The 17855-nt window shown below is 45.8% G+C and overlaps 1 protein-coding gene across 4 annotated transcripts in view; it reads right to left on the reverse strand.

Annotated features, from left to right (window-relative positions):
- LOC118170375 (phosphatidylinositol 3-kinase regulatory subunit gamma) overlaps nt 1-17855 on the reverse strand; it is a 56153-nt gene that overhangs the window by 11267 nt on the left and 27031 nt on the right. For 2 of the 4 annotated variants that reach the window (XM_035332515.1, XM_035332514.1), the window contains exon 8: nt 585-696. In XM_035332515.1, the coding sequence (XP_035188406.1) occupies nt 585-696 (112 nt within the window). Of the gene's footprint in view, nt 1-584; nt 697-17263; nt 17392-17855 lie in introns of all 4 variants that reach the window. The other 2 variants (XM_035332516.1, XM_035332518.1) reach the window with 2 other exon arrangements.

Below are 17855 nucleotides of genomic sequence, written 5' to 3' on the forward strand. Positions count from 1 at the left end.
GAACCTAAACCAAGCCATCTATTTTCTTGAGCACATAGAAAGGTGTTTCCTTAAGGGGCAAAACCAAATTTATTTGGTACGTGTCTGTACCATCTGCTATGGAGAGCTGGTGACAGCACTTTTAAGAGCTATTTTTATACTACCATGTAATAGAAATTAATACAGATGCAATTTTAACCAAATGTTCAAGAAACCCAAAATAAAAATGCTAGTCCTTTTATCCTGAACAAGCCTCCTACTGAAGGTTTGCTGAACTACACGCACCCCAGCACCACAGGCTTAGAAAACCTTATTAGCTAGCACACTCTGAAGCACTTTTTTCTATTTTTCTTTTTTAAAGAGTTTGTGTATCTGGAGAAAGTTAAAAACCCCGAATAACTGTCACCAGGACTGACAATATCCCTACCAGAATAGTAATTTAAACACAAGTCTTGAGTCCAGTTGCATGCTCTAGCATTTAGGTGTTCTGCCAAGCACAGTCCTGAAGCACTTCCATCCTGCAAAACGCTGTCTAAAATAGGCACGTTCTTTTTCTCCTGATGTCTAACAGGTTCATTCTATTTTTAGTAGTAAATATTGCTTACCTTGAGATGTCCCCCCAGTACCACTCTGCTTCCTGCAGAGAGAAACTGGAATTGTCCTTTATTCCATTTGTATTGACCGGAGTCATTGGTTTGGGGGGCTTTGGAGGAAGAGCTGAAAATGAACAGATTAAAGAAAGGTAAGCAGGGGGAAACAATCACTACAATGTTAGGAAACATGACAGTGAAAAAGTGAGACAAAATATGCATCTTGAACTTGGAATTCTTAAATTTTAAGGAATTTTGAAGCCAGCTGCTGCACTGTGATCCTAGATTTCCCAGTACTCAAACCAAACGTGCTTGAGGAATAAGGCGAAGGCAGAAAAGGAACACACGAGTTTTTGTGAAATGGAAGACTGGCCCAGGCATGACTACAAGTGCTATCCCTGCCTAAACCTCCAAAACCAAGTTACAAAGGCGTATTGTGTTTGACAGCCACAGCCTGCAGGGCACGGTGCACAGCTATGGGAAAGCTGCAGTTACTAAAGCATCACAAATCCTTATGGCAACCCAGAAGAGCAAACAGGTGAGCTCTCCATCAGACGGCAAAACGCTGCTGGCGAAAGAAGTGGTGGCTGGGCAGCAGCACATCCATCACAGGCCTGAGGTTCATATTCCCTGCTGGATTTGTTGCTCAGGCTCCCCGTTAGGAACAGAAGCTTTGCCTCGCTGAATAGGAACTTAAGGGAAAAGGGACATCAGCTCATTATTAGTGGCAGCACCTCTTTACATAGTAGAAATGTCTACCACAGGAAAGAGGGTGCTACAAATCCCCCCAAGACAGGCAGAACTGCGTGTATGTAGGCCCAGTGCATTCCTGCCTGGAATTCCCCTATTCTGAGATCCATGCAAACAAGCTTTTACTTTTGTTCTTAAAATACGTTACACAACGTAAAGGCATAAAACACAGAACTCTTTCTACCTGGTCTATTTTTGCAGCTATGCAAACAATTTTGTCATGATCCTAAGTCCTGCACCAGGATTGTTTCAGCAACCAGAGGCACACTGATGTATCGGTAGAGACTTGTCTGTCAGCAGAAATGCATTATGCTGTTTCCTTCCGGGGAGGTTTCTCAAGTGCCCTCCTCTGCTCTGCAGAGGCTGAGGTTCTCCTCCCAACGCTCCCGCTGAAGCTAAGTGTTTTTGAGGCATTTCGTGAGACAGGTGGAGTGTTTTGCAGGGACAGGTAGCATCTCAATTCAGAGAAAGCAAGCAGCTACACACAGAGATTTGCCAACACGTTCCAAGTGAGATGCTGAACATCTGCGCTCCCAGCCCCGCAGCCCAGACTACACAAGCACCAGAGAGCAGGGCCGATGTGCACCAACAACAGCCATCTTTCAGGTGCACGCAATCCCGGCGTACAAGCAGAAACACAAATAAAACGAGCAGAAAGAAGAGTTTCATCTCCAGCCCCAGCGCAGAGTGGCTTAGCACCGAGAGGTGTGCTGCTTGGCACCAGCCATCTGCTCACCTCCCGGCCACACCTCCCACATTAAAGAAGAGAAAACACCGCTTCAACTGCAGTTCCAAATACCATTTCATCTTGAATATCCAACACAGTAACTTCACTGTTCTCAGACAAACCAGCAGATACTTTAATCGAGCCAATCTAAACTAAATCTGAACCTTGACCCAGACATTTGCACCCTGGGGCTGCTGACCAAACACCTGATTCAGATAGCAGCATTCATGCTGCGGTATGGGGCATTAAAGCCCGGCATACAGGTTCCTTTTATGGGGTGAGCTGGGAACTTTCAGGTGTGCACATATCTAGTGAGGCAATAACTGGGCTTGTTATAAAAAGAAGGTGAAAACCTTCGGATTCAGTGAAGTCGCTTCCTGGTCGGGAGGCTTCATTTACTCCCAGCTCAACTACTGCAGTTGTTTGTGCAGCGCCGAAGCACTTGTATAAAGTGCCATTGAGAGCAGGAGACAGGTCTAACCCTACTTTGCTTGAAGCTCTCAGCCTATACATGCAATTTTTCTTACGGTGCCCTGTGTTGTTCCATCTTCCTCACTCACAGCTCCTGAATCAAAAGGGTCTTCAAGTCCTCCCTCCTCCCCACCTTGCTTTTGGGGTTTGCCTCTCTAAGCAAGCAATAAGACAAGCAGTGCTTCTGAGTCTCATCAGTATCTGCACATGGTAATAAATCTGAGTTTAAAAACCTTCAGATGTTTATTTACTCCAGAATCTTTTGTAGATTCTGAATCATCACCAAGTGCATGAAAATTTATGTAAAACAAAACAAAACAAAAACAAAAAAAAAACACACACAGCTGTGTAGAGTTTTCTTAAAAAATGATACCAGCACCAGCAGTGATTTCACTGGGTCTTGCAAATTAAGGCTTGGACCAAAAATCTCAAGGTATTTTACTGGGTAAGAGCCTGTTTTATGCTGGTAATAGGAGCTTTCCAGAAGAGGCTTTCAAGTATTCTCTAAGGTACTTGAATACTTCTCTAGCCCTCCTTGTAAGATTAAGTCTTGCTCCTTTATACATGGTGGAATTATTTAGCAGCTTTGTTAGGGCTCACTCCAAAGCACTGGGCACAGAAAAGCAAACAAGGACCAGAAAGGTAAGGAACAGGAGCTTGGTGTATGGACACAGAGCACTAGACATTTCACCAAGTGTCCTTACTACAGGCAGGTCTTCTTTTCCTTAATAGGTGGGTATCAGTTCTTGATATCACATTTGCTTGTAGAACCTTATATTCTGTAGAGGAAATTGGAAGGAAATTCTTCAGGGAGAAGAACAAGGCTTGGACCAGTTCCTGTAAAACCTGACTCATGGAAGCCAGTCTCCTTTTCACAACAGACTTTTAAAAATGCTTTCAATAGCTTGCACATTTTAAAAATACAAAAGGTGGATACTCAGTTTCCAGAGAGCCATGGATATCATTCTTTACTTTCAATACTTTGAGCTCTTAGAATAGCAATAGGTTTTTTCCTCTCCTGGCTACAGAATCAGGCCCTTTATTCCTCTGCCCAATAAGCTAACGTGCCCTTCCATTTCAGTGTTTCTGACACATGCACATCCCTGCTAGGAGAAATCCCAAAATGTTTCTACGAGAAATGATGAAGAGCATTAAAGAGTCTCCATATTTTGATTTAAATTTTAAAAATGCGGTTTGATGTACTTTGCTTGATTAACATTAAAGAGCTAAAAATCCTACAATAAAGAAGTCTGGCCTGAAGTCAACAGAAGTGCTTCTGAGAGCAGCTGTGTTTCTTTCCATGTTGCCGGGTCCAACTCTGATCTAGTCACAGGCACAATCTCAGCACGTCCCCAGACCAGCCGTGATTAGAGCCAGCTATCCTGGTGGTGCTCCTTTTTCTTGGGAGAGAAAGAACGTTGACCTGAAGAGATTAACAGCACAATGGGCCTATTTGTTCTATTAAAGAACTGACTGTGAGCACCAGAAACACAAACATCCCGCCCTCACCGACAGGACTGCTTTACCACAGGGACCTTCCCAAAACCCAAAGGCAACAGCCACAGGGACACCTGCAGCACCTCAGGGCAATCCCAAGGGCTGGTGCGCGCAGCCATGACAGGGCCTCTCATGTGTGAGCCACCACCTCTGGGCTTTCTTTCTTTAGCAGCCCTAGCCCCTCTTCTCCAGCTTCCCTGAGCTAAATCCCAATCCCAGATCAGTGTGACTGAGGAGGGGGAAACAAGCAAGCTGACGGCTGGATGGAGATGGCAGGGCCTGCCATCGGCTGCTGCTGTCAGGCCCAGATGGCCGCCGGGCCTGCTCCTCAGGTAGCCTTGGCCCAGCAGGCCCATCGACTGGCCCTTGCCCAGGGAATGTTTTTCATGTTTTCTGGGCTGCACATAATTGCTTTTTTTTTTTTTTTTTTTTTTTTTTACTATAACTACACAAGTTCAAACTTCTTTTAGATGGCTACTCAAGGTTTAACAGACATGATTCCCTGAAATTTAAACTACCTCCAACATGGAGACAACAAAGGGAGCAGGCAAGTGTCTGAAGTTTAGCGCTGGTGGATTTTTATTTTTTAAATTAAGGTCTCTTGTGGAAAACAACAGGCTACACCAATCCCAAATTTAACTTCAGTAAAGTACACTGCAACTTCCACGACATACGTACTTTTCCCAGCTAGGCTTTTAATCAAAAACTTCACAAGTGTGCATGATTTAAGAGCTACTGAGCCCTACGTGTGAGTTTTCAATGGCACTAATTCAGGAGGAATGAAAAACAAGAATGCCTTGGGTCTCCAAGTGCTACAGCCCAAATAGCAGCGAGTCAAGCAGTATCTTTGTACAAGATAAACCTGCCAGTTAATTAAACTCTCATCTGCACTTTTAAAACAGATGCCACTTAGTTTAAGAATGTCTCCATAACTCTTTTCTTCTAGTATTTTCCAAGGGCTGCAGGCCAGGTAAGTAAAAATACAGCAGGTTTAAATGCAGGATTCACTCCATCTTAGTGTTACAAATAACCACAACCATCAAATACTGTGATATAGTCAATTTTAAGTCACTCAGCACTTCCACGAGATTGTTTAGTAACCTTCTTTCTGAAGTGTTCAATCTACTCTCCCTACACATTGTGACAAGCAGGTAACAGATCAGAGGCTTTTTAAGACAGTTACCCGGTTTCAGAAAGGCTGACGTACAGTAAATACCCTACAGACCGTAATATAAAGCTCTGGGAAGTGTCATTACTATGGAAACGTGCAAGTAATCCATGGTTAGACCAGCTAACATTTTAATGACATACTCCTCAAGGACAAAGATTTCCCTTTGGAGGTAGAGATGAGGACTTGGAGTGAAATGAAGGCTAGCTTTGTAATGAATTTATTATTTTTTAAGTAAAAATCCTCCCAATCTTTAACCTTTCTCTTTAGTCTTACTCAATTTCTCAGACACTTTTAAGGCAAAGACTCAAAATCTTTCTCTCCCTCAGCAGTCCTGTACCTGCCACTGTTACACAAGGTCCCCTCAAGCCAGTTACAACTTGAGAAAAAAAGGATATGCTGAACAAAGGTGCTTTTTGCACTTCACTTCAGTGAAATTGTGTACTCTGAGCGCAAGAAAGAGTACAGCACTGGGCTTTTGTTGAGATTTCCAGCTGACAAAGAGAAGGACCACGCGCACCTGCTGACAGCAGTTCAGCCTCCACCGCTGACAGGTACGTTATCTCGGCAGCTGCACATCCCCACTTGTCAGTTCTCCTGCCAAGACCCCTTTTTTTCCAAGCCCAGTGTCCTTCCAAGCTGCCCTTCCCCTAAGGGCAGCTAACACGCACTGGAAACTCCTCAAGGGACGGAGAAGGAAGCTACCTGATCGCATTACTGCTGGCCACAGAACCTCATACATGCTCGCATTTTTTGCTCTGCTCCCCAAAACAGGCAAGACGCCAGAGACTAAAACATATTCAGAGAATTGAAGTCTTTCAATATCTCATTACAGAAAACAGCAGACAAGTTGGCAGAAAGCCAGGCATGTTTCCAACAAAAACACTCCCATTATAGCTTTGCTTGTGTTTCTATGAACTTTCGTAAAAACCAACACCTTTAAGAAATATTTCAGTTTTGATTAATTGGTTTTTTTGATAAAGATCTGTTTTGTTTGAAAACTCCCCAGCTATCCAGTTCTCTCCCACACCTCCCAACCACAGTTTCTCCTCCTAGAGCCTGCCAAACTTCTGGTGCACTTGGTTCTTCGTGAGGATCCACAGCTACTGCACAGGTTAAAGATTACCCAGTATGGGACACCTGCAGAATGGCAAACAACAAGGGGGTATGAAGGAAAGGAGGCTGGCTCAAACTCAGAATTCTCTCTTGGCATTTTATAAGCACCTATCATTACTCACATGGAAGAAACGGAGGATGCTCACTGTCAGATAAATGACTTTGGGATCTTTGACTTCTCTGTTAAAAAGTAACACAGCATTTCCTTTTCATTCAACCCTTTTGCATGAAGTTGCAATGCCAAAAAAGCCCTAACTTACCAATTATTTTCACTGCTCATTGAAAAAATTGATTACTTTTCAACCCAAACCATTGTGTAACAGCTGCAAAGCTCCAGCAGTGTCAGCAGTTCCATAACCAACAGGGTTGAGACGACTGTCCCAAAGTCAACATGAGGAGGATGAAAAGGACAAGCCTTCTTTAACTTAGCAAGCATAATTAGCACATTATCAATAGCTGGATACCAAATCAATAATCATGCTTTAGACGTTTTGCCATGTTTCAGTCACTTGGAAGGATTGTTGCTACCCAGCATCGCATGCTTGGCTCACTTCTGAAAGGAGTAGCGTTACCTGCTAACCAGTAAGGGTCTCTTTGGAGTTACTGACTCCTTGCATCAGTCAGTGGCAGACATTTCATTGTCCATGAGAATCTGAAATGTTTGATAGAAACAACGGTACTTTATAGTATCCAAAGTCAGATCTAGAAGACTACAGTAGGAAAGTAGAAAATGAAGAAGTAAATCCTCCTCATTGCTTCTTAACTAAAGTGGTTCCTCATCGGTCTTCACAGACGAAACACCACAGCATGTTTTCTATCCCTCCACAGGCAGGGCCTTCAAACAACTATTAAAATACTCCTTGGTCACTCCATAGAGATAGATTTTGGATAAGAGAAAGGAAAGGACAGCATTTCTGCATACGTATACACCTACAGGGACAGAGAATGAAGAACTAGCCTTTTGTGGTGGACGACGGACGATGAGGTTGCCCTATATTGACACACTACAGCTAGGAGGCCTACCAAAGCCCAAAGAAAACGTCATTTCACATGAAAGAGAAGCCTGGGGCTGTTATCCCCAGCTACTTCAAAGACCAACCATCTGTCCAGATGGCAGGTCCAAGGGGAGAAATTGGTTCTCATTGGAGAACAGAAATAATTTGGTGCTAGTGAGAAGTTAGCTGCACATGAGTCTCCTTAAAATAATAATAATACAGCTGTAAATACATGTGACTCTTGCTGCTCTAAGCAGCGTTTTTTTCACTTTACCACTAGCTTAGATCTTTGACAGCAGTATGTAAAAATGCTTCATCCAGTACCTGTCCTTGCCATCTGTCAAACTATTTTCTATAGTTACCAAAACAGAGAGATTTCAACACCACCATCATTTTTTTCCAAGAACCTTGTTCCCGAAGGAACTTGCATCAAGGGAGAAGTCCCAGCCCACGGAGCCCTGTGCAGTGCCCTCAGCAGGAGCTGAGACTCGGAGAAGGCACGGCGCTGCCATCCCTACCCAGCGGAGCTCAGATCTCACAGTCACTGCTCACACTTGATTCAACCACCTCATACAAGTGCACTGTGATCTTCAAAATATTTTAATGAAATCCATTCCACAGCAGCAGTCTGACTTCTTTCCTTCTCCCCAAACTGATCAGCAAGACCGTACCCTTCTAAACAGAAAGGTCTAAGCATTCGTCTCATGGATTCAAGCTTCCTTAAATCCTTCAGGAGACTACTGAGGAGACAGGCGATGAATCAGTAAAGATGACACAAAATGCAGCCTACTGATTTGACACTTGGGAGTAGTTCCCCGGAGGGCCAACAATCTAGATTCCTATAACTCCACAGGACGATGCAGCATGAGTACTGACAACCTTGGAAATTTAATTGCAATGTATAGATTCCTGCTGCAACAGACAACAGAATTTACATACACCCTACGTCAATGAACTTCTTGTCATCTCACCTTTAAAATATTTTCCTGGGGCAGGTGATGGAGTGCAAGCCTTAGTGCCCACACTTAAGGCCTGTGTTTCTTTGTTATAACAATTTTCTCCAGAGCAACGGCTTTTTTAATATATATATTTTTAGGGGATGGATGAAAGGAAAGAAAAAAATCCTTCAAAAGCAAGGATGATCAGATGTAACATTGGATTTTAGGGACTACAGAGGCTAAAACTTAAGATAAGGTTAGGGAAAGAAAAAAAAAAAATGAAAAAAAAAGTCTCCTGTGGATTTTTCCTTTCATGGGAAGATGTGGAAAGTACCAGAGAGCGAGTGGTAGCCAGCAGGAGGAAACAGGAAGTTTATGCTTTGAAGGAGAAACCTGACCTGAAGTACCAGAGCCCCGAAGTGATGCCAACCCAAAGCTGAAGTTATTCGGTAGTGAAAGAACAAACAGACGAAGGGAATACAGATTGATGTTTTTGATTTGTCCAAACCCACAAATTTTTGTGCTGAGAAACATGGTGTTTTTCAAGCCTTTCCTAAATAACCATGTGTCAGCTGGAGAGGTATCTGATTTTAGAAGCAATAACATACATATGAACTATCATTAAAATAACATTTTTCCACTTCATGAAAACCGGGTGAACGCTGGAAGCAGTCACAGGTTGAAGTATTTGAAGTATTTCATCTCCTCTTTCAAAAAGAGCGCTGGTTGGAAGGTAGCCAGCTCAAGTGTGCTGCTGGACTCGAAGCCAGAGAAGAGCCGGGATCCTGATCAGCCACAGGAAAGCTTCGGAGCACACAGGGCTTTGGCATCAGGACTCACCAGGCAGCTGGTGGATGTCCAGCAGGGCAGCTGGGGTCCTCTTGGAAAGGGCTACAACAGGAATCACTTGGTCTTTGCTTCTGTTGACCGGTATGAATTTTTCTGAAACTCCCTGTATGCAGCCACTCCTCTGCAAAAGTGCACTGGAGGAACTTAAAGCACTGGAATACATTCACTAAAGCACTGCAAAACCTTTGTCTGTGGAGTGGAGGGCACAGCAAAAATGAAGGACAATTAAAACAGCCTCTTTAGAAGAGGTAACATCCGCTCCCATTGTTTGGGGACCTGGCACCGGCTCCTGTGCTGTAGTTTAGATTATGTGGAGAAAAGTTCTTGCTTACTTGGCTATTGTGCAGATTTTAACCTGTCAGAAGAAATGAGATAAAACGCAGAAGAAAAAAGAAAATCTGACTCATTTCCACAGGGGCATTTAGAACACAAGCAGAGCCTGCTCTTTAAGCATTACTCAGCAACCTACTTTACAAAAATGAGTTTCCAAAAAATCCAGCTAGAGCACACCAACTGCTTTCATGGACCCCGAGTTGCAGGGCGACCTGTTTCAACACAGAAACAGTCTTTTTGACAATAATAAAACCCAACCTTTAAAATTTACGGGGAAATGCTGATAAAAGTTTTCTTTATGCTGCTGTTTCCAGTGCTCTCCAGCTCTCTGCCCAAAAAGTGACTCACTGAACAATCAGCACGCGATGATGTAAGGCACCCAACTGCTTTCAGTAATGGGCGCAGATGTGTACAACCAACTCTGCCGCTCAGTTTTCCCAAGCTGTAGAGCAAAGATAAGCCTGAATAGCTTCGTTCTGGAATAAGATATCACACAGGCAATGGGAAGACAGAATTCAACTCTGCTGCTTGGGAAAATGATATTCCCCAAAGGAAACTCCAAGAAGAGCCTCCTCCTTTTAAACAGGTGAGGCAGAAGGAAGCACCACGGCGATTAATTCCTGTCAGGCTTCATAATGAGATACAGAATTGTTCAGAACAATGCAGAAATAACATAGGCTGGGACTAGAGCAGGTTTTGCTTTCAAACAAGTGGTGAAAGGCTTGGTTTCTTCTCAGAACATTCTTCCATTTTTTAGTTTGCAGAAATCTACAACTTTCCAGAACACGCAGTCAAACAACCCCCTTCAGCAACATTCCCCTCTCCAGCCATTTCTGTATCATCCAAAAGCCTACTGATAAACAAAATGTCAGCCTTTACAAGCAGGCTCTCTCCCATCTCAAGCAAGGAATCATTTCACTTTTTATCAGTGATGTTATTTTTTTGCATTCATGTATTTAATTCAAAGCTGACGAGTGATATTCTTTAACAGAGCCATCAAAATGAAAACCAAAGAGAAAGAATGTAAAAGCAAGCCTGAAAATACGACCAGAAATTAAAAGTGGTTACAGCAGTCATTAAATGAAAGGGCCAGTAGAAAAGTCTAGGTATAACTAGCATGGGATACGTGCATTTCATGTCACTTTCCCTACAGGAGCTGTGACTCTCTTTCAAACCATTTCCCAGGATCTCCAAGAATGTAAGTGACTGACCTTTATTTATTCCCTCTGCTACCCCAACACAGTCGCCACAGACTCTCTGCAACAAGGCAACTCATCCTCCAGCATCCATGCTTTTGGGAGCCTGACCTTCAGCAGGCTTCAGTTTGCGGTGAAGGCAGCTGCTGCTGGAGCGCTGCGGTGTTGATGGCACGCACTCGCAGAACTGCTCCTGTTTTTAAGACGTGTGAGAGCAGAACTTTTCTTTGATAAGCTTCTGGAGTCAGCTCAGATAAGTTGAAGGACAATACTGACAACGCTATTAAAATTTGCATCTGTTCTCCCACTGGAAAACCAGTCAGGCATAGACAGGCTGTGTTACCTACATCTGGCTGCTGCCTACCACAAGCGCGATCCGAGAAGCCACATTCAGTCTCTGCTCTAACATCGATAATGATACAGCACGACTCAGATCCACGCAAACACTGCCCTTCAGATCGGAATCCTGTGTTTTCCAAATTACAATTACAGTATCGGGCCCCTGAAACAAGGGTTGTCAAATTATATAGAAGAAAATAGGAACTAAAATGAATAAATACTTTCTCTCCCTTGAATACGCGTCTCACTCACACAATGGCAGTGCTGCCTTTGCAAAGCAGATGAACCTAAGCAGCCTGGAGATTATTCTTGCCCTCTCCCCACCTTGATTATTAAAAGATTTTGTAATAACAGCATTGTTACAGCTGGTCTGAGCTGTAACAGGAGACAGGGAAGAGTAATTTTCTTGAAAAAGCCAGCTGAGTCAAGTTATAAACGCAGTCGGCCACACTTGGCCCAACAGTCTTCAGCAAGGTAGCTCTCCTACAGCTTCAGGACAAACACTTACTCTATTATCTGCTCGCAAACAGACAGAGCCCATTCTGCATTAGTAAGCCCGCTTTGAACTTGCGGTTCTCTTCATAATCCACACAAACGAAGCTAACCTCTGATTTGTAGTTGAGCCAAGTATCTTTGCCGACATCTCTATCTGAAATCCCCGCGGAACACTCGCACTGATTTTCATCCAACTGTGACAAAATGTATTCAGTGATTACACATTTTATCATCAACACAACTGATAATACACCCCAGATCTACAGAGGGAAAGGGAAAGGCGTGATTTAGTCCTGCTAATTAGGTAGCGATGCTTTAGGTGCTCTGGTAGCTTCTGCACTCAATTCTCTGCTCAAAAACTTAACTTCTGGCAGCAACAACTTTTTTGCAGACCTGAACAGATGTCGTAAAAAAATTGTAAAAATCTAGTAACCTATTTCCTTGTCTTTTCAGACAAGTCCCACAGCAAGAACAAACACGGGAATGAGCCACTGTCAGTTTCCTAACGGCAGCCTGTGATGCTGTTTTGGACATCATATTTTAAAGGAATCCTGATGAGAAAGTTCAGAAGCTACTACGTTAGCTACCTGCAAGCTATGGATCCCATTTTTACTGCGGACACGGAAAGTTATTTAGCTGCCTATGTGTAAATGCTGCTTTCTATCAGTGATGCTTTTTAACATGCCAAAAGGTGCACAAGCAGAAGTAGTAGGTACTTCTGAGGAAGCAGGAGTCACCCTGCTGGTTGTCACTGCTCTTCTCACTGTGCTAGCTGTACTGCTCTAAGGCACGTTTTGCAGAGCTGACAGACGTGGACCTGCAGTTCCCCTCCTCTTTTTAGGAAACTGCCCTACTCCTATGTTTAGGATGGATTGAAAGCTAACAGTCTGTAGAGCTTTTGGCTGGGACAGAGTTAATTTTCTCCATAGTAGCTCCTCTGGTGCTATGTTTTGAATTTGTGATGAAAACCAGCGTTGATTAACGGCCCGATGTGCTAGCTGCTGCTGACCAGCCCTTGCGCGGTGTCAAGGTCTTTTCCGCTTCTCACGCCGCCCTGCCAGGAGGAGGCTGGGCTGTGCAGGAAGCCGGGAGGGGACGCAGCGGAAAGCTGACCCCGACTGACCAAAGGGATGTTCCACGGGACACTGTGCTCAGCAATAAGAGCTGGGGGACGCTGGCTTACGGTGTTTGTCTTCCCTGGGAACTGTTCCTCGTGCTCCATCAGCCCTGCCTTCCTGGAAACGGCTGGACATCTGCCTGCCGGTGGGAGCAGCGGCTGAATTCACCACCTGACCACCGTGGGGGCAGGCAGGCACTGGAACAGGCTCCCCAGGGAAGCGGTCTCAGCCCCAAGCCCCGTGGTTTCACAAAGCACTGGGCAATGCTCTTCAATACATGGTTTAACTCTGAGGTTGCCCTGTGGAGTCAGGAGTTGAGTTAGATAATCCTCATGGGTGTTTTATAACTCAAGGTACTCTCTGATCGTGCACACTCCCTATTTTGCTTTGCTCGCATGCACGGCTTCTGCTTCACCTATTTAACCGCCTTTATCTCAACCCACGAGCTTCCTAACCTTCTGGATTCACTCCCCCATCCCACTCTGGCAGAGCGAGCGAATCCTTTTTGGCACCCAACGTAGGGCTCGAAGGGTTTGAGATAATGACAGGTTCAATTGGAGTGTGCTAGACGGAGTTTATAGATGTTATCTCTGTTTAGCTATTAATTGGCAGGCTCTTGTGCTTGCCGCAGGGCTCGCTTCCTTGCTGTATACGAGAGCCTAGTGCTTGTTAGTAGCTGCTTTTTGCTTTTGCTGTAGCCTTTATCATCTTTCCCTGCTGTGCTGGGAACGTTTTGATAACCATGATGGCCAGGCACCTGGGCTGACAGCTGGCCAGGGCACTGCTGCTCTCCCAGCCAGGCTGGAAAGCCAGCAAGAACCTGAGTCAGGGTGGCTGTGGATAAGCCCCTGTGGGTGCATGAACATCCCAAAGAGTCCATGGCTACAGGTAAGGCCACAGGATGCAGACCTCTGAAGGGACTGTGGCTCCCAGGTAAGACCACAGAGGCACACGGGCACATCCCCAAGGGACTGTGGCCCAGGGACACGTGCATTCTGGAGGAGATCACTGCAATGTCAGCCCCATGGCTTGGTTCAAAGGGACCAGGATAGACACTGCAGTGGATCTACCTCATAACTGCTGTAACCCACAGTCCAGGAAGCACGTTACAGGAATTGCTATAGCAGGAACCACTCAAACCAGAGGATGAGCCTCACGTGCAGCAGTGACCTGATGGGAGCTGCTTTAGCACCCAGTAACTCCACGCACACTGCCCCAACCGTCCCGGGTGGCCACCGTACCAGAGCCTAAATCACAGAATACATGAATTCAGGGACTTTTAATGCATGTTTCACATGGGTGACCCTTGGACCAAGCGAATGAATGTGTGTATAAATCAGAGGATGGCAAGGCTGGCAGCTAGCAAGGGCCTTACACATGATGTGAACAGTTGGGAGTAAGGGATGGATACTGTACCGTTTTGGGCTGGGGTTGTTAATTTCCTTTGCAGCAGCTCGTACAGTACTGTATTTTGGATTTGTGCTGAAGAACAGTGTTAAGACACCGATGTGGTAGCTGATGCTGAGCAGTGCTTACAGAGCCAAGATGGTTTCTGCTTTTATTATGTAGCTCTGCCAGCGTGTAGCCTGGGGACACACACGGGGCTGGGAGGGGACGCAGCCAGGACAGCTGACCCCAGGGATATCCCCCACTATGTGACACCAAGCCCAGCAATGAAACTGGAAGGATGCTTGGAGTGACAGAGTTTGTCTTCCCAAGGAGCTGTCACTTGAGATGGAGCCCTGCCTTCCTGGAAATGCCCGAACATCTGCCTGCCAATGAGGAAGTGAAATAATCCTTTACTTTGCTTGCACACACAGCTTTTGCATTACCTGGTAAACCATCTGGATCTCACCCCACAAGCTTTCCCCCTCTTGCTGACCTGACTTTCTCCCCCATCCTACCGGGGGGAACAAGCAAGTGGCTGCGTGGCGCTGAGCTGCCTGCTGGGACCAGCCCACAACACAACCACTCGCTGCCCGACCCTGCATCTGCTGGGGGAAACTCCTGAGTGGGAGAGGCGCCAACTTGGTTGTTAAACTTCTGAGCAAGCCTTTAGCAGCCGTGCTTCAGGACCTGCTCTGAGCATCCATTTACACCTTCAACATCTGATCGAAAGCCAGAGCACGCCGATAAGCCGCTGCAGATGCGCCGAGGCCTGAAGGAACGACTCCAGCCTGCCTGCTGTCCCGGGGTTTAATTCCTGCATGATCACTGTGCAACACGAAGGTGGGTATTCAGACAGCCTGCCAAGCTGAATTAAAGCTCTGCTGGCTCTTAACGAGAAACAGTACCCGCTCCCTTGACTTGGAGGTTACAGGTGACACTGCGCATTACGCTCACCTTGCTTTTGTCTTCTGCCTGAAGTTCAGACACTGGAGCGTAATCACAAGCAGTCATGCATGATCTGAGACATTTGGCTCCCAGCGTCTGTAAGCGCCCGGTACTGCGGCATACAGACCAGCCGGGGAACTCTCCACGCAAGTCCCATGAACAAAAGAACGCGCTGCCTTCCTCGGGCAGCGGGGAAACTCACCGCGTATTGTTAGTTTGCGTGCCGGTGAGAAAACATATCGCCACCATCCAGCTGCTCAGGAACTTGAATCCCTGCACGGGGGAATTCTGTACCGAAAACCTTCACAAATTTTCCTTGGAAGCAGGCCAGGCAGAGCTGTGCTCGTTACCGGGTGCAAACGCAGGGACTTTATCCCAAGGCACGCGGCGTCTGAGTCTTCCAAACAAATTCCTCTACGCTCCCCTTAGGGATGACCTATCATCCCGCACCAGAAAAGGCTTTTCCACCCTATCAAGAGGAAAAAAAGCCCACCTGGGCCACGCTCTCCTTCCCTCCCCCTGCAGTTTGGGAGTTACAGCACTACCAACGCAGGACACGCACACGGGGACCATCCCGGGCATCATTTCCAGCTCCGACTTTTCCCATTCAGAAAAATGAAGGATAAAGTTACCGAACGCTCCGGGGGATCTGCGTGCAGCATTAAGTCCTTTTACTAGCTGGTGTTTGGGACGTGCAGAGCCCTGATCCCTGACAATACCGCTCCACCGATGGAAATCCTGATACAGTTAGTGACAGAAGCACTGCTGCTTAATGTAAACTTCCAAAGCTGCATGGCACTTTCTGCAGAGATACTGAGAAGCGTTTCCTGACCAGCCCCTTTAGGGCAGTCCCTTTCAGCAACCTCCTCACACCAAGTCAAGGCTTTAAATTTTCTTAATTGCAGAAGCCCAGCGCCAGTTGTTTAAAGTCACCTACAAGGGAACTCTTCTTTGTTTGCTCAATACAAGTAGAAACAAATATTAGCTGTGCAAATAGAAGCATTTACAAAGAAGATACTCTTTGAAATTCACAGAGGCGAGCAAACAGATTTGACCGAACTTCACGCTTTCAGGAGAAGCTTCTAAAAATAGGCAGTGTCAGCTATGCAGGAATTTAACGAGCAGAGGCCAGCACTGAATATCCCAGAGATCTGTCCAATTTCGAAAGCATCAGAGTTACCGGAGGAAGTGACTACAGGTCCTTGAGATCCAAGGAAATCGTATGACGATCCCCCTTCCCCTTTTAATTAAAAGTGCCCACATAAGAGCTCGCCGGGCTGAAACAAAGAGACTAAACCCCACTTTGAGACATGAGCCACAATTCAAGCACGGATTGAAGTGCATTTTGAAACTCCAGCAGCACACGCTACGCGGAAGACACCACTTGCAAGTACTCATTTGCTATCAATTTCTCAACAGGCTGGGATTTTGGGTGTATTTTGCTGCGCACCCTGAATACACAGATGAGAGACCTGAGCACATCGAGGTCCTTCATTACCTTCCCGCTCGCAGCCAGTTACACTCTCAGAGGTACAGGTACGGTTTCACCACCACTTCTATGTGCATTTTTTAATTCATTACCAAAGAAAGAATCCAACTCTTCTCCTCGTACTCGCCAGCCTTCCCTCCTCGCTCTGACTCAAAGGAAACTTTCTATCCCATCTAACAACTTCAGGCAGGCAACAGACAAAGCATTTCTCCATTTCCAGTACAGGCAATCAATGAAAAAAAAAGCAACAACCTTGCAGCAAAACCTTCTGAAGGAGGTTATAAAATGCTATGCAATAACGCTGCCTCGAGGAAAGTATCCCAGCCTCTTCCCAAGCGCTCCCCCCACAAGAACAAAACCCAGCGACGGCACACACTGAATCTGTCAGCGCTGGAAGGGAGCTGGAGAGAAAAAGGGTCTCAGGAACTGGAAAAACTATTAAACCGAAACCGAAGGGAGCGAGGTAAATCACTACCATCAAAGTGTTACAGGCACATAAAGGCACGCAGGTGAAGAGGCTAATAAAACCGCTGCTCCAGAAATGAACGCAGCTGAAATATACGCTTTTCAATAGAAGGTGGTCGTTTTTTTTTTTTGTGGCCAAAAAAAGATGCTCAGGAGAGGAGCTGGGCACAGCTCTCCTCCTGCTGCGCTCTTCCACCTCCCCAGCAGCTGTTTCCCCACCGGCCCCCCAAAACCCTGGCCTTAAAGCACTTCTGCTCCAAAGCCAGGGGGTTCGGGTCTCCGAGAAGTTCAAGCGGGCTTCGTAGCTGGTTTAACCCCCCTGGTTTTCCTCTCCCTCTGCAGATCACCCCTCCACCGGGCAGAGGGAAGGGAGGCAGCAGCAGGGGACGCGCACAGCCGGCCCCGGCTCCGTACCTGGGGGGTCCATCTCTATATAAAATATCAGCTCGGTGGAATAGGGCATCATCACCTCCCTCCAGTCCGTGTCATCGCGGTCCATATCCCACACCGTGTTGTACATCGCGGCGGGCAGCTCCCGGCGGCTCCGCGGGCAGCAGCAGCCTGCCTCCCTTCGCGGTTAATGGGTGATAAAAAAAAAATAAAAATAAGGAAAATAAAAAAAAGGGGGGAGGGGGGAGCCTTCTGAGGGGAACACACCCCCTTGGAAAATAAAATCGCGGAATTCAACTTTAAAAAAAAAAAAAAGCCACACAGAAGCTGCCCTGCAGGAACTGAAATAGGTAGTTATATATATATATAATATAGAGGGATATATATATATATATATATAATATAGAGTGCTTTTTTTTGTTTAAAACGCTTCTTTTCTTGTTTAAAAAGACACCTTCCCACAGAAGGGCCACTTTCCTGAACCGCCACCCCTCGCCATTTTTTCGGGGAATTTTCAAAAAACCGCCGGCCGGCGAGCAAAAAAAAAAAAGAAAAAAAAGAAAAAAAAAAACACACACAAAACGAAGGGGAAACGGCCAAAACGGAGCGGGGGGGG

This window comes from Oxyura jamaicensis, chromosome 8 (assembly GCF_011077185.1).
Source record: "Oxyura jamaicensis isolate SHBP4307 breed ruddy duck chromosome 8, BPBGC_Ojam_1.0, whole genome shotgun sequence".
Classification (NCBI taxonomy): Eukaryota; Metazoa; Chordata; class Aves; order Anseriformes; family Anatidae; genus Oxyura; species Oxyura jamaicensis.